This window comes from Astatotilapia calliptera, chromosome 6, assembly GCF_900246225.1.
Source record: "Astatotilapia calliptera chromosome 6, fAstCal1.2, whole genome shotgun sequence".
In the NCBI taxonomy this organism is placed as follows: domain Eukaryota; kingdom Metazoa; phylum Chordata; class Actinopteri; order Cichliformes; family Cichlidae; genus Astatotilapia; species Astatotilapia calliptera.
This window is the reverse complement of record NC_039307.1, coordinates 28,944,298-28,965,105: the sequence shown is the minus strand read 5'-3', so window position 1 is coordinate 28,965,105 and position 20,808 is coordinate 28,944,298. Positions and strand designations below refer to the sequence as shown.

At 43.2% G+C, this 20,808-nt stretch overlaps 2 protein-coding genes across 3 annotated transcripts; one reads left to right on the top strand and one right to left on the bottom strand.

The window, feature by feature from the left end:
* Positions 1–3,170: 3,170 nt before the first annotated feature.
* On the top strand, positions 3,171–17,303 carry chtf18 (CTF18, chromosome transmission fidelity factor 18 homolog (S. cerevisiae)). Of its 2 annotated transcripts, XM_026171530.1 has the most exons (22): positions 3,171–3,418; positions 5,998–6,087; positions 6,166–6,316; positions 6,920–7,109; positions 7,236–7,328; positions 8,088–8,140; positions 8,869–9,010; positions 9,113–9,337; positions 9,425–9,522; positions 9,637–9,760; positions 9,844–9,980; positions 10,092–10,185; positions 10,264–10,362; positions 10,452–10,582; positions 11,138–11,252; positions 11,632–11,856; positions 11,983–12,132; positions 12,417–12,547; positions 13,973–14,117; positions 14,204–14,299; positions 15,415–15,484; positions 17,018–17,303. In XM_026171530.1, the coding sequence occupies exons 1-22, from the start codon at positions 3,331–3,333 to the stop codon at positions 17,137–17,139; spliced, it is 2,769 nt and encodes a 922-aa protein (XP_026027315.1). In that variant the 5' UTR covers positions 3,171–3,330; the 3' UTR covers positions 17,140–17,303. The 2 variants fall into 2 exon arrangements, with proteins under 2 accessions (XP_026027315.1, XP_026027316.1); XM_026171531.1 differs by lacking the exons at positions 13,973–14,117; positions 14,204–14,299; positions 15,415–15,484; positions 17,018–17,303 and adding an exon at positions 12,947–13,673.
* On the bottom strand, positions 17,230–20,297 carry gng13a (guanine nucleotide binding protein (G protein), gamma 13a). Its single transcript, XM_026171532.1, has 3 exons — positions 19,615–20,297; positions 17,755–17,859; positions 17,230–17,644 (listed from the first exon to the last, which is right to left on the bottom strand). Exons 2-3 carry the CDS (start codon positions 17,850–17,852, stop codon positions 17,539–17,541), a joined length of 204 nt encoding a protein of 67 aa, XP_026027317.1. The 5' UTR covers positions 17,853–17,859; positions 19,615–20,297; the 3' UTR covers positions 17,230–17,538.
* Positions 20,298–20,808: the final 511 nt, after the last annotated feature.

Here is a 20,808-nt window from a genome sequence, read left to right as displayed (position 1 = left end):
TATGGTTTCATCCTGATATCTTCAGGAGGTGATACAGTAAATAAGACCCCATAGAGGCCTTTCTTTACAAAAGAAGATGCTGGAAATGCTGGAAAAGTGCCACAAATGGATAATAAATATAGTGTATTCTTCTTACAGCAGCTATTCTGATGAATAGTAGTAGTTTAGTTCATTCTGTCTATAGTATAATTCACACACCTGGATGCTTTCATATCAGACCCCTAATTAATGCTTACCTGTTACTTCATTGCAAATTTGCTGCTGTAAAATCTGCCTGTGCTACAGTCTGTAAAAACTCATTCACACAAACATTTTTTTAATGTGTGTAAAATTTGTATTTCCCTTTTTACATAAATTATTTTGAGAATGAGATCTTAACAAAAGGATAAAATGAAGAAAAAAAAGGATTTGCCTCATTGTGCAGGTCATGAGATTGTAAAAATGTATTTAGGCTTAAATTTTAAGTGGCACCAGTTTAGCTAACAGTGTGAGCAGGAAACCATATGTCACTAAAGGCTGAATGCAGCGGCCCGGATTTGACTTTGACCTGCAGCCCTCTGCTGTATGTCCTCGCCATTCTGTCTCTTCCTGTATGCTCTCCACTGTGCTGTCATTTATTTATTTATACTGGGTACATAAATGCAGACATCGGGTGGTTATAGCTCAGGAGGTAGAGCAGGTCGAGTCTGCACGCCAAATATCCGGGGGCAAGATGCTGAAATAGGTCATCGCACATGAGAATATGAACGTGTGAGAAAACCCTTAGGTAGACAACAAAGTGCTTGTACGAACCAGGAAAGTTGTATAAAGTGCTTTGATTGCTCAGGTAGACTTTTCAGGTAGAGTATAAATGCACTATATGGGGTGGCTGTGGCTACAATGTAGCTTACCATCACCAGTGTGTGAATGTGTGTGTGAATGGGTGGATGACTGGATATGTAAAGCACTTTGGGGTCCTTAGGGACTAGTAAAGCGCTATATAAATACAGGCCATTTACCATTTACCATTTATATGAGAATCATTTGCCATTCATATCTGAACAGTAGCACATATTTTATAATCTTGCCTCTGTACACCACCACAGCGGATTTTAGATTAGTCGATCGAGATGTGCCTGAAGTTTAGGAATTACAGGTGTTTTTAATTCACAGTCCCCATTTTCAGAGGCTGAAACTTAATGGGACAATTGACTGAGAAACAGCTTAATGGCCAGGTGAAATCTGCTCTTTTGCTAATTCATGATACATTAAGTATATAGAAAGAGTTGATACAAAAAGCAGAACTTGCATTTGGTAGCTGTTTACTGGAATTCTTGATGTGAGGTCCAGAGAGACGTTGATGCAAGTGAAGCAGGCCATTGTTAGGTTTAAAATCCAAAATGAACCAAACGAAAAAGAGATGACAAAAACTTTACAAGTGACCAAATCAACTATCTGGTTCATTTTCAAAAAGAAGGAATGCAGCGGTCAGCTCTGCAGCACCAAGAACGCCCGAAAGACCACAGAAGACAACTAAATTATGATGAATGATGTGGAAAGACAAAGAGCGTGTGAAATAAAATAGATCTGGAGGTATGATAAGTGAAGGAAACAGTTTATGGTGAGACTTCATCCAAGAATGAAAAACAATCAAATTATCAGTCAAATTGTGTTAGTCTGTACATCTTTGATTAACTACATAAACTCTACTGAGGTGGTTTAGAGAAAATATGTTTAATTTTCAAAAATCATACGGACCTGACTGCAGTTTTTAAAAGCTCTATTTTTTCTCAAATACATGTATTTTTCAATTTTAGTGTTTATTTTTCTCTACCTTTCTTTCATCAGTCATCATCAGTTTGGATATTTAATCCGTATAAAGCCAGTGCTGTATGAAGAGTTCTGACCTTTACTGTTTCACACAATTGTTTGTAGCTATGCTTTCTGACATGTTTGCTTTTGCTGGCCTCACAGTGAAAAAGCCTTTTCTCTGAGCACACCTGTACATTTTTCATCGGTGACAGCATGAAAGGATGGAGAAGTCCAAGAGTGGGTGTCAGGGAGAGTTTATCGGTCTTGCTTTTGTGCTCCCTGATGTGAAATTAACTCAGTGTCACACACAAGCCGCTGGCCGGTGTTTGTCCGCTATAAGGAGCAGATGGCGATGATGGAGACGGCCTGACGTCACGCACACCATCATCATTAATCTCTCTCTCACACAGAGCCACACAAAACCCCACTCTCACACTCGCAAAACACACAGCAACAGGTAACAGAAAGCCCACCAGTCACGTTTTAAGAAAATATCACTTAATTAAGTTTCCACTTGATGTAAATTTGTTTGCAGTTTGTTTCAAGCTTTTGGTGGTAAAAAGCAGCAAACTGAGAAAACGCATAGAAAAAATATATAAGAAGATATCAGAAGGTCTATTATTTGTAATATTCACACATGTGGATGTTATAACTTGTGTTTCATGAGTTTTAACAGTGCAGTGCATTGTTTACAGTGGAAATATGACCTTATAAAATTAAAAATAACTTATTAATATACAATATTACCATGTGCAACATCATATGTGGTATTGGTAAAAGCGATAAGAATAACTGGTGTGCATAGAGGTCTGTATGTGTGAATGGGTGGATGACTGGTTGTGTAAAGCGCTTTGGGGTCCTTGCGCTATATAAATACAGGCCATTTACCATTTACCATTAATAATATAGTAATGAATAAAGAAAATCTTCTCTAGGGCTGGGAGATAGACTTTGATGTCAACACTAGTGCATTTTATTGGAATACTTGCAAGTTTGACTGCATTTTAACTAAATATGTGCAGAGTTAGTTGATGTTAATTCAAGAGAAAACCTTCCAAATTAATCCAAATTAAAATGTCAAAGAAGCAACTTCAAAGGTATATGCGCAAAAAATATTATCTGAATCGGGCAGGAAATGAACACATCCGAGCTATGTCACTAAAGAGAAGTGACAGCGCCACCCTCTGGTCAAACAAGCAGAAACAAGGTTTATCTATTTGAAATTGAAACGATTCTGCTTTAAGGGAGACAGCTTGGCACACATTTAGTCGCACTGTTACAGGGAAATGTCGGCATTTTTTTCAGATATTCAGATCATTTAGCTAAGTAGTTTATGACGGGAAATAGGAAAGAACTGCGATAGCCAATCAGGAGTGAGGGCAACGGACTTACCCGGATGTAATACTTCATAACAAAAAATTTGCCGGGAACACGACTGTGCCAAAGCTACTGTCGAAGCTGAGAAAGAAGCTATCGGGGGAAATATATTTTTCCTGATTATTTAGCCGCCGTGTCTCGGGTTTTATCGGACCAGGCAAAATGGACGAATACGATGAACTGTTCGAGGTACACGACGACTTCGAGGAGCAGTTTGCCGACGAGCTGGAGGTGCTGGCTGAGATGGAGGGTGAGTCCAAAACACTCAAGTTACCAAAAGGGTAGCTAGCCTATGATTCAACTGTTAAATCGCCGAGCTACTTCTCGGAAACCGTCGTAGAAAAGTGGAGTTTTTGTTTAGGAGTAGACTTAATTTAGGGCTGCTTTGCTTTTGAACAGTGCGGCTCTTGAGGTGCGTTTAAATGGCTTTCAGGATCTTTGGGAAAGCTGTGTCAGTGAGTTCGGATCGAGCAAAACGCAACAAAAACAGACTCCGGGTAGAATAAAAAGAAATAGAAGTGCATACATTCAAGCTACAACATAATAGCACAAGATAAAGAAAAATAATAAATATAATGAAAATAGAGTTTGAGATATCTGTACAGGTGCAATAAAAAGTAGAGTTTGCAAATAAGACTTAGAGGCAGTGATTATACACTCACCCGTATATGTAGATATGTGAACGCACACATCTAGATATGTGTAGCTGTGACTTTATAAAAGTAAAAAATAGGTTATTAATATACAGTATATGTGTAGATATGTGAACACACACATCTAACCAGCTAGTCACGTCGTATCAATTGAATGCATTTAGGCATGTAAACACGGTCATGTATTCCAGAAACTGCTGATCTACTGGGGATTTCCTGCACAGCCATATTCAGGGTTTACAGAGAATGGCCCAAAAAGAGAAAATACCCAGTGGCAGTTTTCTCTGTGCCTTTTTGATGCCAGAGGTCAGAGGAGAAGGGGCCGACTGCTCTGAGCTGATAGGGAGATAAGTTGTTATTTGTATTATTGTTATTACAACAAGGTATGCAGAAGAGAATCTCTGCAGATCTGCATCAAACCTCGATGCAGATGTGCTACAGCAGACTTCACTTCTGTGAACTAATAACTAATAATAATAATTGTCCAAGCATTTCACTACATATCGTACTGTGTATGACTGTGTACGTGACAAATAAAAATTTGAATTTGAACTAATAACGGGAAAATGAGGCTGCACTTCACACGGGCTCATCATAACTGGAGAGTAGAAGACTGGAAAAATGTTCTCTGCTGTGACTTCAGTTGCTGTGTTCAAATTATAGGGCCAGACTTTACTCATAAACATAGACAAACATAGATCCATCCATGATTAAGGCTGGTGAATGTGAAATGTAGTGTGATATATTTTCTTGGCATACTTCTGAGTATAATTTAAACACCACAGAGAATCTGAGTGTTGTTGCTGACCATGTCCATCCCTTTATGACTATGGTATGCGCATCATCTGATGTCTGCTCCTGGCAAGATAACACAATTACCACAAAAGCACAGATGCTCTCAAACCGGTTTCTTGAACATGACAGCGAGTTCTCTGCATTCGAATGGCCTCTCTGCAATCCATTAGCTTGTGGTGGAACACAAGATTCTCATCATCGATCTACAGCTGACAAATCTGCAGCAACTGCGATGCTTTCATGTCAATATGGACCAAAATCTCTAAGGAATGTTTCCATCACTTTGTTGAAGCTATGCTATGAAAAACGAAGGGAAAAAGGGGCCTGAATGCTCTTTTTCTTATGCATTTTGGTCATTTCAGCCAGACCAGTGACTCCCCAGCACAGCCTTGGCCTTCCCAGTCAGCCTATTCAGTTTCTTGGTGTCACAGTTTCAGATGCTCCTACACCAGCAGATAACTGCAGAGGAAACCGGACTAGCAACACCAGATAAATCAAGTGAAGTTAACATTATCATCATCCAGCAAAACTAATTCGGACCCCTCTGACACCTCACTGATGGTGCTGTTCTGTTCAGGACTATACATCCAAGAAAATGCTGACTTTTGTCTCTGTTTGGTTTATTATTCCCTCAATGGGTGTGTGAACTCCATGATTATACATACTATGTGGTATTTGAATAAGACTTATAACTAAATTCTTTGTTTAGTCCTTTGTCTATTCTGATGAAACAGGCTCCACACATCAGAAGATGTATGTAATCTGCTCCATTATTATCCCTAATAATTCCCCATATTAATGAGAAGAGTTTAAAGTAATCATTTACCACACAGTGGTACAGTTGTTCATGATTCTGACATCATTAATTCATACTTATTCATAGCTATATACAATACCTAACCCTTTGTCAAACTGTATTATTTGTATGTATTGTTACGTTTATAAACCAGAGTAGAATATAAAATAAATTCTGAAACGCGATAACACGAGAACTGGTTGACAAAGTCCAAAGACATGCAGTTTGGTTCATTTTAAATTGTACATGTGAGTGCTCTCTGTCTCCAACCCCCGTGACCCAATAAAGACGGACTGCTCAGCTGGCTGTTTGTGGCTATATAAACATGCTGGGAACAGGGAAGTTGCAGAGCGCCCTCTGAGGACAGACTTTGCAACTTCAGCACCTATAACATGGTTGAAGGGTGTTTCTACCACTTCTTCATCCTCTTCATTTGTCAGCTGATCAGCAAACAGCCATACTGGTCTGATAGCAAATCGGTCAGGCTCAGGAGGATGGTGGTGATAAAGTTAAGATAGATAAAGTTAGGGTTAAGTCTCCAGGAAGTAATTAATGTATGATTTTATGTGTGCTTTAACATCGTAGACGAAACTTGCAAGCCGGGGAAACGCCACAGTCAGGGTCCAGGAGACGACATCTCGGATATAGAGCACCTGCTGGACAATCAGCCCATCAGTGAGTTCACCCTCGGGGTGCACCTGTATTTTTACACCTGTCTAATTTGCAGCTTTAATCTAAGCCTGCCTCTTCCAGCTCCAAAGGCAAAGCGACAGAAGCAGGACGTTGGTGTGGTCAAGCGACTGTTCAACGCAGCACAAGTTCAAGAGAGCAAAGTCCCTTCACTGAGTGATGACATCACACCGCCATCCTCTCCAGAGCACTATGAGCCCTCTCACGCCATCAGGTAGTTTTTTTTTAAATGATTTGTTTAGCATCATTGAATTTGACCTGTTTTACTCAGAGACACCTTCAATGTGTTTTATTTATTTATGTTTTATTTTTACCTTGATTTTTACTTATTGAGCTCATTTGCTTTGTTATATTGTGGCGATTTTATTGAACTATTGTATTGAGATCAATAATAGACATGTATTATATTAACATTCATCTGCATCTCTTTCAATTGATACCGGAGCAAAAAGATGTTCCTAAAAATCCCAAACATTTCTAGCGGAAATACATTTTAATGCAGAAACTCACACACAAGTAAGATGCACTTAAAAACAATACATGACAGTCATTTGAAGCAAAGTGGCGAGTATTGCTGGGGGCACAGCGGCGCACAGGTGCCTGAGGAGCAGATGTAGCTGGTGCTGAATGCAGTCGTCTTTTTTCCATCATATTTAAGCAGTTTCTGTTTTTGTCCTTGATGGGATTGTTGTACGTGGAGATGGGCATAACAATAACCTGCACGATAAAATTGTTATTTTAAAATCATACTTGTACAAAAGCGTGATTTCAGCCTTTAATATAAATCTGAGACTTCTGAACATGTTTTGTGTTCCAGCTCTACCCCTGCTGTGCTGGATATCAGCGGCTTTGCTGAGATTCCACTGACTCCACAGCGACCTCCCACAGCGGCGCCGGCATCCCTGCGTGTGCTGAAGCGACCTCCTTTAGAGGGAGACTACATCAGTGTGACGGACTCGTCTGGGAATCGGGTCTACCTCCGACAGAAAGAGAACGCAGAGACAAAGGTTAAATGCCCCCCGGTTATTTATCCGTGAGGCTGAATTTCGCACAGGCAGCATGTGCAGCAGCTGCAGCTTCCAGAGTTTGGTTAATATTTCTATTTCTCTCTACATTTCCATGTGTCTCTTCAGACAGCAGACTCCAGAATAGTACCAAACTCCCAGGGTGGACTGGGGCTGCTGGCAGTGCCGATAGGACTGCTGAGAGAGCAAGAAGCAGACAGGGTGAGTGACTCATTACCTTCCCTGCACCCAGTGTTAAAAAATGCATCTACCAAGAATATTTTTTATCCACTAAAATTGTGTTCATTTAAAAAAAAAAGTGGATTTATATTGAAATCTATTAATAGAATTAATATTGACCTCAAAGATGACCTTAGATGTGCTTAAAGTATAAACTTAAAAGCAAATTAAGAAATCTCATCATCACGCTACTTACAGAGACCACGAAGTCCCGACCCTAACTCTGATTGGCTAGTGTTCTGTGTTAATCTAATGGCTAAATGCTAATAAGAAGATGAAGAAACCCAAGAAATAATCTTCACATATTCAGTTGTCGCAGCATCAGCTTTCCTCAAAGCTCAAAGAAGCATGAATGAAGAACACAAAGCGCAGCTTCAGTGGACAGCTTTCATGCTTTTTAACGCTCTGCTTCACTTTGTCATCGTTAACTTTTTAATTCTGCACAACAGGGGCTAAGTTGAAGGACTGGGAGATATAGAAGAGTAGCTTACTTAGCAGTTTTTCTACATGTACAGCTCTCATAGCTACAGCACGTAGTAGAGGGACTTTTCATCTGCTCGTCTCGTTATGGAAGATCTAAGAATAAGAGCGTTTAGATTTCCAGTGTGACAAAAGCCTATAAATATAATTCATTTGAAAATGTGTGATATAATGTAGGCGCTGTAGCCCTTACATTAATAGCAGAACATACAATTATTGTAAAGTCACATCAATGTCTCGTGTTCCTTTGAAATCTTGCAGCGCCACCAACAGGTTGTGGAGGAATCGCAGCGTCTTACAGAGCTGTTAGCCAGGTAACTCACTTCCTGTTTCACTCACAGACATCAACACACTCATGTGGGGCTCAAAAGAGGACACAGACTGGGCTGGTTGTAAAATAACAAAAACAGAAAACATCAGCTGAGACTGATAAGATGGCGTGAGTGGTGGAGTGGTTAGCGGTGTCGCCTCACAGCAAGTTCTTGGTTTACATCCCACCTGATGTCCCGGAGTGGGTTTCCTCAGCCTTTCTCCCACAGTCCAAACACAAGCACGTTATGTAGTTTGTGATTCTATATGGGTCGTGTGATATGGGGTAGATGGAGTGGTTGAAGTGCACAGAATAAGTGCTGTGTGATCCATCCATCCATTATCTGCCGCTTATCCGGGGCACGGGAGTATCAGTCTCAGAGGGGAAAATTAGACCTCCCTCTCCCCAGCCACCTCTTCCAGCTCGCCTGGGGGGAAACCAAGAGACATCATTTCTCCAGCCTGTCCTGGCTCTGGCCCGAGGTCTTCCCTCAGTCTGATATACCCAAACCACATCAACAGGCTCCTTTTGATGCGGAGGAGTAACCACTCTGCTTTGACCTGTACAACTGAACTCCTCACCCCATCTCTAAGGGAGCATCAAGCCACCTGTTGGAAGAAGCTCATTTCCCTCTAATATCCACAATCTCATTCGTTTGAGACACATCAAGACTGAGTTTACATACACGAGCAGGAGTTTTAACTGCGTTTTTGTGTTTATGTCACATTCCAGCAGTGTAAACGACGCGTTAGTTGAGTCTGAAAACCCAGAAGATGAAGAAAACGAGGATCCAGAGGACACAGAGGGCCGAGCATCTCGGCTGTGGGTGGACAGATTTTCACCGCGTCACTACACAGAGCTGCTCAGCGACGATGTAAGTGATGTGCAGTGTTTCTGTGTGACTTTAAGGAGGAAGGCTTATTCTAAAGTCTTTGTGGAGGCGGCTTGTTGATGTGGCGCGTCTTGTGTCGTTCAGTTCACCAACCGCTGTCTGCTCAAGTGGCTGAAGCTGTGGGACACCGTAGTGTTTGGAAGAGAGAGGAAGTCCCGCCCTGCCCGATCCGACAGACAGGCTGCCAATCAGAACGCATTTAAACCCAATCAAGGAAATCAGAATCAAAATCGCTTCAAGAGCAAGATTGAGGTGACCGAGGAGCTGCTGGAGGCAGAACTGGACCAGTACAAACGACCCAAATTTAAGGTCTAAAAGCTGCACATCTGTCACATCTGTTTGCATTTGATTACCTGGCTTTTACACACGGTGTGATTTATTTTGGCCTCTCTCCAGGTGGCGTTGCTATCCGGTCCTCCAGGTTTGGGGAAGACCACCCTGGCTCATGTCATTGCAAAGCATGCTGGGTACAACGTGGTTGAAATCAATGCCAGGTTAGTCACAATAATAATAAGTGAGCAGATAGTGGCAGTAAGTCATGGAGATGGCAGGTTTACTGTCATCCTCCTCCTTCACAGCCTCACTTGGCGTTGTTGATGTTTGTGCAGTGACGATCGCAGCGCCGAGGTGTTCCAGAAACGCATCGACACAGCGACACAGATGAAGTCCGTTTTGGGAGCCAATGAGAGGCCGAACTGCCTCATTATCGATGAGATTGACGGAGCACCTGCGGTACACTCCTGCTTTAAGTTGGTAAAGAGCAGCTAATTGACCGCAGCCGTTCTTAATGCCTTGCCCTTTGATGTGCTCCGCAGGCCGCCATCAACATACTGCTGGCAGTTCTGAACAGGAAAGACGGACACGGGGGTGAGGCTGGCGCGGAGACGGCGAAGAAGAAGAAGAAGAGGGAGTCCATCTTACTGCGACCAATCATCTGCATCTGTAACGACCTGTAAGAGAAACTGTGGCATTAACAGCAGAGTGGGAACTGTGAATACCTGTTATTTGTTTTTACTTTATTTTTACTTCTTTATCGTTTTAAAGTCATCTGTTTCTTTTTAAGTTATGTCCCAGCTCTCCGGCCTCTCAGGCAGCAGGCTTTCCTCCTGGCTTTCCCACAGACTCAGCCTTCCCGCCTGGCACAGAGACTGGCAGAGGTCAGCATAGTCACAGATGCACGCACACATCTCGACACGCGCTGCTGATGCTTGTTTAAACGAAATCGCTGTTTGCAGATCTCACTCCGCCAGGGGCTGAAGGCAGACACGGGCACCCTGATGTCACTGTGCGAGAAGACCGACAACGACATCCGGTCCTGCATCAACACGCTGCAGGTGGGTGCCGCGGCTGAGAAGGAAAGCCCGGCAGATGCACAGCCAGTGTGAAGAATTCGGTGTAAACATGTGTTTGTGCTTCTGTCCAGTTCCTTCATAGTCGTGGCGTCAAGCAGCTGGACAGCAAGACGATTCAGAGCATCTCTGTGGGGCAGAAGGACCAGAACAAAGGCTTGTTCCATCTATGGCAGGAAATCTTCCAGTTACCACGTACAAAACGGTACGGCGAGTTCCCCGAGACAGGCCAGCAGTCTGTCACATGGCTAACACAGAGAGAGAGATGACGATTCACACCTATGGGTGTGAAAATTATGCAAATATCACTAAGTAAATAGATAAACCTTGAAGATAATCATAGCGCATATGAACTGAGCTTAGTATTAAAATGTCTTTTAAAGTCTTCAGTTGAAGCAGGTGAAAGTCGTAGGAAGCCTTGAAACGAGTCACTGTGTCTTTTCTTTTCCCTCCCTGAGCCTGATTCTGCCAGAGGTTTCTTCCTGCTAAAAGGGAGTTTTTCCTTCCCACTCTTGCCAAGTGCTTACTCACAGGCGGTCATGTGATTGCAGGGTCTCTACCTTACAATATAAAGCACCTTGAGGTGGCTGGTGTTATATAAATAAAACTGAATTTCCTGAAAAACAAACGACCGCCAGACCATCGTAAACAGTCATAAGATAATGTTAAATCTTTGGCACAAATAAAAGGTACAGCAGGTGTTTGAGGTGTGTAGAGGACCATATGTTGCAAATTACTGATAAATATTCATTATTTTCAGGAAACGTGTCGGTGAGGGGTTTGAGGACGGACCGGGTTCGGGAAGTGGAGCTCACAGGTTCCAGCACATCTTGCATCTGGCTTCGTCTAGTGGAGAATATGAAAAGGTTTCTCAGGTAATACAGGAAACTCTATGGGACCTGCTCTGCTCATTTCAAATTGCTTGTTATCTTATATCGGGCCCTCACGCCGCTCCTCAGCTCATCGATTGTCTGAAACGAGCTTCTTTAACTCTTGCACCTTTAAACCGACTCTCTTCTGATTGGTTGCTTGTCATAAACAGAAGGTTTGAAAAGCAGGTGGGTGGGGCTTCTGAGTTTTTGGCTCACAGGGATTTCTTAACTCACGCTGACCTCAATGTTTGAAACTTTAACCGTGCTTAATATGAGCAGTACAGAAAAGCTGAGGAGGAGCACTGACTCATGTGGAAGTTTCCAGAATATAAAGTAGTTCATGGTTCACTGTGTAATGTTGCATTACATCTCTTTTCCTCAGGGTCTGTATGATAATTATCTGTCCATGCGTGTGAGGGACCCAAACCTCCAGAGCGCGTGCGAGGCGCTGGATTGGCTGGCCTTCTCAGACAAGCTGAGCCACGTGATTCTGCACGGGCAGAACTTCTCTCTGATGAAATACCTGCCCTTCCTTTCCATCACATTTCACTTCCTGTTTGCCCACACGAACGTGCCCCGCATCAGCTATCCCCACAGCCAGCACGAGGTACGACTCTCCTACACACACCTGTGCAGCAGTGCGAAGGAAAAGTGATAAAAGGAGAAGAAGACGTTTTTGTTTGGGTTTTTTTAAGGCATCATTGCTGATCAGTCACTATTGTGTCCCGTCCAGGCCTCCTCCCGGCTCCTCAGCTGCAAGAACGCTCTGTCCACCATGTTGGCCGACACCCCAGCAAGCATCAGAGCGAGGATCAGTCAGCTCAGCCTGACCCTCGATATCCTCACCTTGCTTCTCGACATCATCTGTCCCAAACTACGGCCCGTATGTAAAAGCTTACATTGTAACCTTGGTACATGCCTGTATGTTCAGCCCAAACTCCAAAACTGTGCAAAATGTGCAGAATGCAATGATGATGATGCCTTTTTTTAAAACAAATCTATGGTTTTATGGTGCAGATCTTATAAACCTAAATTTTGCACATCAAACATTAAATTTGACAAAAAGCATTGTAAATGTAGGACCTGAAATGCCAGGTTTTAGCCTCTGTGTCTGCTTAGATAGATGTGGGTGGGTCATGATATCAAAGTTTCTTATTCTTCTTTCAGGTGAATCCACAGCTGTTCAGCAGCAGAGAGAAGGAGCAGATGCGTGAGCTGATCGACACCATGCTGGCATACAATCTCTCTTACAGGCAGGACCGCACTCCAGAGGGACAGTACACCTACGTGCTGGAGCCGTGAGTACACGCACACGTACGCACACTTGGCTGGACTCCACTGTACACTGGACTCATGCAGAGCTGATGTGTGTTTGAGGGGTGTTGAAGGTCACTGCTCTTGTCCACACTGTGGTTCTCTGCATGGAGGCTTAAGAGATTAATCCCCTTAACACCTGGTGGGCGTGTGTGTGTGTGTGTGTGTGATGGTCGTGGTTGAAGCAGGGTAGCAAGCAGTAAAGCCTCACCGTTGGATGCAGGTGAATGGAGGGGCGGGTTTAAGTTAGATAGGTTAGTAGGCAGTAAGTGACGAGGTGGCCTTTTGAAAGGTCGAGGAATGAAAGGATAAAAGAAGAAAAAGAGCATTTTTAACTTGAGAGACTTTTACTTAATGTTCACCCTCATTTTTGTGATTCTGAGGATGCCGGCACCTGCTGCAGTTAGAATGGGATAACCAGCTTGTTACCTCAGCCATGCCGGCCCGTGTGGAGGAGCAGCGGGACGCCCAGGACGGCTCCTTTCTACAGGCTCGCTGTGACGAAGTGCTGGTCACCAGCGACTGGGGCCTGCCTCTAGTGCTGGCTCTGCTGCTGCTGCTGCTGATCTACACCTTTCTGTACCTGCCCTCTCAAGCGCACCACAACTCCACTCTCTGATATCTCACGCATAAAAGGCACAGAGTGCAGCTGTGGATCTAAACATTTAACATCACAAACAGCGGATGCGCTCAGGCAGGACAAGATTATTTGATTGGACTGCTCTCTTTTTGGCCGCAGTTGGTGATTGGTCATGTCGGACGCTGTGAGCAGGAGGAGATGTGCAGGGAAGAAGAGTGGGAAAGATGAGGAGAGGTCATTTAAAATAAACCCTAGAACTGATGTCTGCTTTCATGCAGAAGACTGTGTGTCCTTATAAATCCCTAATATGTCCTAATACGGTTAAAAATGAATTTAAAAGTAACCTGCGGCTAGATTTTAGTAATATGAAGTTTAACCAGTGTTGTTCATTTTTATTGTTTGTTACAGAACTGCTGTTGAATTGTGTGGATTCAGATGTTAAAGATGATATCTGCACATGTAGATGCTAATGATAACACGGTTGACATAACGCTATTCCACAATAAATAGCCGACTGAACCGTGTGACTGCTTTTATTGTATTTATTGGTCCACAGGGCTGTGAGTGAGAGTGTGTGTGTGTGTGTGTGTGGATTGAGTTGGAGATCAGCAGTAAGAGGATTAAAGTTTTAGAGAATGAGAGATTCTGGGTTTTATTCTGGGGGGGGGAAACCAAAACAACAACCACGGCACCAGAAGTGGAAGCTTTTTGTTATTGTTCGTCATCTAACAGGGTTCAGCCGAGTGTCAGTTGCATCACAAGTGCATTTGTGTTTACTGCGTGTAAACAACGAGCGTCTCGTTTGTTTGTGTTTACTGCGGGTTTCCAGGCGCGTCGAGGAGGTGGTGAGGTTTCCAGGCCTGCCTCCGCGCCGCCAGCTGACGTACCAGGCCAAACAAACCATCAGCAGAGAGATGGAGCAGGAGAAGATGAGGAGGGCCGAGCAACTGATGCTGCTGCGAAACCCAGCACCGGTGAGACTCGGGCACGCGTAGCACCTGGCCCCGCGCGTGCTAATTAACGTGACGTGTTTGTAATGCGCCGTGTCTGTGTGACGTAGAAAGCGGAGGACAAAAAGAGCGCCGGTCCTAAAGCAAGCAGGAACCACCAGCAGAGGCTGGAGAACATCGTCAAGCAGACCACAGTGGAGAGCAGGGTGAGGCGCACAAACACTTTGACACGCTGTTAGCTGCTGGAAAATCACTGCTGCTCTGGACCAACACTGCCTGATAATATGGTCTGATTTGTAGTTGTTATTTTTGGCCTGAACACAGAAAAAACACTTATTTTTTTCTTTTATTTAAATAATTTATTTGTTATTTTTTTAACTTGAAAGTGCCCCCTCTTAACCTTTGATACAGTTCATGGGGGTGGGAGTGTATACCAGCTGACACCGGGGGGGGGGGAGGAGAAGCACTACCGTAGGAGAAAGCTTTATAAACCACATACAAGCTTCGTTTATTTGTTCAAAACTGATCTTAAATTTTCTCTAATTTCTGATTGGTCCACATTAGCTGCACAACATGTTTGCCTTTTGTTTTGGTGATGTTGTCATAAAAAAAAATCTGAAATAATCCACTGGGATTATTCTTTAATTCTTTAAGATTATCATTTGGCACACTTTCATGGTGAAACGTTGTCTATTAGGAAGAACAACGTATTTCTGGCTGAAACCAAACACAATATATTGGCACAAATACCTCACACCAGCTGTTAAGCACGGTGGTGGAGGGGTGATGGTTTGAGGCGGTTTTACAACCACAGGAAATGGTCACCTTGTAGTCACCGAGTCATGCAAACTCCTCTGAATGCCTTCAACCTCAATATTGCTGCTAAAGTTACTGAGTCATGAGGTGTGCTTAGTGTTTCGCAGCACTGCACAAAAGAAAAAAAACACAGAGCTCAAGTTTCCACTGCCGGTAACATGTTTACTGTTATAGACTCTACTGTATGTTCAGGGTGTGGTCACTGTGCTCCTCACACATGTGGGTGTTAGTTGGTGCCTGCTGGTGGAGCCAGAGTGGAGCAGCCTGTCTGCACTGAGCCTAGATGAGTTATAATAGTTCCCTCTAGAGGGCAGGAATGAGGCTAATAAGAAGCCACTGGGTCACAGTCCCCGATGGAGACAACTGGGAAATTAGGCTAATGAGAGAGAGAGTGTGTGTGTGATTGTTCACTGATATTGACCTCGTTATTGAGGACAAAGCGTTTGAAACTTCCTGTTTAACTTCATCCTTCTCATCACTTTGTTGTTGTGTTTGCGTCCTGCAGCCTGAGGTGGATTTCTTTGGTCGAGCTGTTGCCCCTAAACCCCAGAGACCACAGCCGTCATCAGACACAGGTACCTGACTTCATTTATCTCAAATGTGGAAAACACAGGCTGCTCTGATTTTTTTTTAATACTTAATGCCTCGAAGCACATCAGGTCCACACGCACCAGAGGTAACAACTAATGTGTGTTATGTAACTTTGGTAATTAAGCGTTTTTGTTGCAGTCTGCAGGCAGAGCTGCTGGACTGCCAGCACTGTTACCACTTGCATTTATTATCAGATCTCTGTTAGCCAAACAAACTACTTTGCACAGCGCGATCCTTATATTTATGCATCAGCCAATAGAACAAACATACTTAATATTTATTTCCTAAAATGTACATTAATAATAGTGTCCAGCATTCCTCAAAATCAGTTTACTACATTTTCCTGAGATGTAGCAGTTGTAGCCCTTGGATGCTAATAAAACTCTTCAAGGTCATTTCTGAGCCTGCTGGTGCTTTTGAGTCAGTGGAGGCAACTGTGACTGCTGTTTTAATACATTAAATCTCCACCCCTCCTGCAGTTCTGGAAAAGTGCATCATCGTTAGCTCAGGACCCGTAACATGTCTCTGTGCATGTCTTATTTACCGTATGACCAAAAAGTCCCATTAAAAGCACTAACCCTCCTGAAACCACACCATCAGGGGCATTGATGAGCAGTGTAATCAGGGTGGAAACGCAGACCTGTGGTCATTTGTAGGTCAAAGCAGGATTTATTTACTAAAACAGGCACAGCTCCACATCCTCTGTAATGCTTCCCAGACTTTTATTTTGATTGGATCGGTTTGTGGAGAGGACTGAGAAGCACTAATTTGGATCTGGTGGCGTCAACGGTATGCATCAGTACTTTAGATGGGTGCATAGTTGAATTATGCAATAATGTGACAACAGTGTGAGAGTGAAAGGATGCTATGGATTAAATGATTATCAGTCTGCAGCTTTCATCGTCTTTACAGAGCTTTATGTTGAGCCACAGATACACAGATATTTACGCCGATGGATCAGATTTTTATTGTACTTGCGGCTTCAGCCTCACTGCTCTCATAGTGTCGTTTTTACACTACAGCAGGCGGCTGTTTTCACTGGAAGACACCACTGTTAGCAAGTAGTTAGCATTTAGCTCCTCAGGAGAAGGAGACCAAAAGTAGAGCTAACAGAACAAGTTAAAAATAAACTGTAAATAAACAGTGTTGCTGCCTAACTGCAAATTTTCCACTGGAAGTTGAAGGCTGATGATGTTCATAACTTATTTCCACCTCCTCAAGTCCTCCATCCAAAAAAAAAAAGAAAAAAAAAAAGAATTCACCCTTAGTGTGAAACTGGAGCTAAACTAGTTACACAGATCAGCATCGGCTCTGTTGTGGGATTTATTGATGTAAAAGTCATTGGTTTGAGCTGAAATGACAGAAAACTCTTTGGTTTAAGAAACTTGGACTGGAAAATTTATATTAATTGAAGTATGAACTTTTTAATTCATTGTGAAAAAAGCCACCAGCTTAATCAAATATGAAAATACTTGGACCCGAATGAGTGCACTCAAAGCCTGTTTGTGTCTCCGCAGGTGAGAAGAGAGCAGATCTATCTATGGGGACAGCAGTGGGCAACAGTGACGTGTGGTTCCGGTTTAATGAGGGCATGTCCAACGCTGTCAGACGAAATGTTTACATCAGAGATCTGCTGTAGCGCACACACACACGCGCACACACACGCTACTGTCTCATTCTCAGCTGCACTTGTTGTTGTATCATATGAAAGAATCTTAATCAATGCGTGTTAAATTCAAAACAGTCTTTATTTGGATTGACAGTGTAAAGAGCCAATAAAAAGGTGCTGTTCATCAAAACAAACCTCTAGAAAGCTACTCGGTGCTGCACACTCACACATACACTCGTCTCCACAGAAAGCATTCAGAGAAAAGCGGTGATAGCACTGATCGTGTGTGTGAGCGAGCATGTGAGTTAGTGCAGTGCGTCATCCTTCAGTTTGTATGCATCCGTGATTGTGTGTGTGCGTGTGCGTGTGCGTGCGTGCGTGCGTATATATTTATATATATGAGTGTGTATGTGTGTGTGTGTGTGACCGCTAGAGAATCACACACTTGCCCTTCTCCACCCAGGGATTGGCTCTCATGAGCTCCGGATTCAAAAATGGATCTTCACAAACACATCCCTCGATCCATTTCACCAGCCTACAAAAAAAGATAAAAGAAAGAGAGAGTCGTACGGTCAGCAACGGGTCACACGCTGTACTGAACAGAGAGGGAACGAGTGTGTGTGTGTGTGCAGCAGGTGGACTCACTCAGTGACAGTGATGGAAGATTTCTCTCTGTTGATTGCCAGCTGATACTGAAGGCTTTCCACTTCGCGCTTCATCTGTGGGATGTCCCACTCCTCCATGATGCTACTGTTGTGTATACACACAAACACACACACGCAGATCAGAGACTGAAAGAGCACAGCTCTACTACACAGATGATTAAAGCTTGTTTTTGTTTTGCAACTGCGCCAATTTTAGAGTGCTAAAAGAAGTAAAAGCAGCCGACTGATCCTGCTCCAGCTCCTTTTTGAAGCGGGAGTATTTTTGTTGTCGCTTCTGCTCTGAGTCATAATTCACTGCGTGGATAAGCTCTGCACAGAGAACCAGTGTTGTGTTATTTTCTAATTTTTCAAAATAAAACACGTTTAAAAAAAACTAATAAACACAACTTTTTGCAAACATTACTCTAACAGGTGTAAATTGCGCTCGTGTTGTGGACTATTTTCAGCTGTGGATGAATACGATTTTACTGGCTGTTGACCTCTGACTCCAGAAGGATGGTTTGTGTGGGATTAGGCATACAGCAGTGTCCATGTACATAATGGAGAAGCAGGTTTCAGAGAGACTGCCAGTAAAATGATCAGAAGTAAAATAAGTAAAAGGGCTTGACTTAATGAGGTGGGAGGAGTGATCCAAATATTGATAGTATCGATACCAACACTGATACTGGCATCAGATTGATACTGCCGCAACAGGATTTGATATTTTGTTTCTATTCTCTCTTTTTAAAAAAAAGAAAATATATGCTTCAAACATGCGCTATGAAAAATGTCTCAACCTTTGTGTTGACTGTCGCATCTATTTTATTTATAGCCTAGAGCAAATTTCAGCACGTTTACATTCCAGGTCTTCAAAATACATAAAAAGCTTAAAGTTGTGTTATTGTTGTGTTAACGCGTTATTGTGGAAAGTTCAAAATCAGTGATTTGGTGATCATTAAAACGTGTGGAGAATTTGGCAAATCTGATTCAACTCTTACATTATGCCACACTGCTCTGCCCTACACGAGCTGCCTTTATTGGTTAAAAGTATCGGTAATGGTATCGGCAATACTGGCCCTGTATTTACTTGGTATTGGATCGTACCAAAATTTGCAGTATGGGACAGCGCTAGTGGGAAAATATGACGCCACATTAAAATTGTGCTTTCCTCATTTTGTTAGGTTTATCCATTGTATTTGAATCCTGTTGACATGTAAAATGTTTATACTAGAGCAAGAATAAACTGATTCGTTTAGTGGAGACGGAAAGCACAAAGAAAAACAGTCACAGAGCGAATTTCTTAAAAGAAGAGCAGGTCATGAACTGTTTTCCATTTTTCTCTCTCTTGTTCCCAGAAAAAGGATCGAGTTACACCATTTAAATGTAAATAATCAGGGTAAAACGCGTTTTGTCTCTTTCTTAAGACACCTCAGGATATTTTAATATATTTAATGTTAGAAAACAGGTCTCGTGTTCTTATCTTATTTGTGCCCTGCCCCACCCTGCCCCAGGCCACATTACAGCAGCAAGACACAGCCAGAGAGTTCAATCATGGATCGGTTAAGCCCTCTCTACTGGAAGCTGTCTCCCTCCTCCTGCTCTTCATCTTTTTAATGGATCTAAGTAGGTCGGCTGCCGGTGCCGGTTTCCACCACCAGCATCCATCCTGCTGCGCTTCTCCACCAGCCAACCGGTCCATGAAAAGGCCTTCATCATTTAATTACAGGCAATGCTACAGCCCCATCACGGTCTTCCTCCCATTTTACAGCAGCTTCTGTCCTCCCTCTCATAAAGGAAGGACATAAATGTACCTCGTCGTGAACGTGTGGTGACAGCGAGTGAATGACAAAGCCGCTCTTACCGTCAGGCCTACCGGGGAGAGGACCGCTGTTCGAGTGTGTGCGCTGCCGGGTGCAGACCGGGCTTCAGCGGCGGCGAGGACCGTTCAGGGCCGGGAGTCGGTGGCGTTTCACCGGTAGATGAGTACGGAGTCGGTGGGGGGAGGAGGCTGTGTGAGTATATGCGTGTGTGTGTGTCGGCTCTCCGCGGCGTAAAGGCACTCCTCTGCGCTCCTCCCCGGTAAAGCTGGATGCTTGCGGGGGCGGAGAGAAAAAAAAAAGCACCAGCGCCTGCTTTGACAGTCAAACGAGAGCCGGAGCAGACGCACCTGTATGGAAATCCGAGCACGCAATGAGCCTCAGCGCAGGCAGGGAAAACGCAAATGAGTCGCCCCGAAGGGAAAACACGCAGGGAGGTCATTTTCTATTCATGTGACCGGAGGCTATGCCTGTTTCTCCTCCGAGGCCCCCACAGAAAGTACCAGAACAGTACTTTGATTTTTTTCTTTACTCAGCTCTGGTACAGACCATAAAAACACCTGACCTGTAATCTAAACACGTTTTCCTTCTCTCTAATGCTGCCATTGTTTTGACCACTAAACTTATTTTAACCTTCATCATGCGGATGGGTGCTTCATCTTTTCCCAGGACACTTTGACATCTGCATGGATTGAACAGCAGATTCTTAATTAGTCACCCTGCTGTACCTCCCAGTGCACAGCTGTGCTTTTAAATATCCAAAGACTGTCTAGTTAGTATGACTAGACTGCAGCTGTACCCACTTTGTTCTTTACTCTTAAGGTGGTGCACCTGTGGTATCAGTTTCTAAATCCTGCACCACCTAATAAAGTTTCATCTTATCGCTTATCTCATTCTCGAATTCACAAACTCATGGTGGATGAATTTGGCCTAAATCTTCATTTTTGGCTTTAATCAGGCATCAGAATTTCAATAGAATGACACCACCACAGAGACCATTCAGAAAACGAGAGTTTAACTTTTATTTGGCAAATTTGAAAAAGTATTTTTTAAATAACTGCATAAAACAACATCCTCCTGTCCCATAAAATCATCTTTGCTGGGTTTGTCCTGTGAGCAGCTTCCCCATCTGGTGACGACATCTGAATACCACACCTGAAAGACACAAATACACATTCATGTGAGTGACAGAAGGAGAAAAGCAAAACAAGCCATGAGCTGGAAGTTCACATACACGA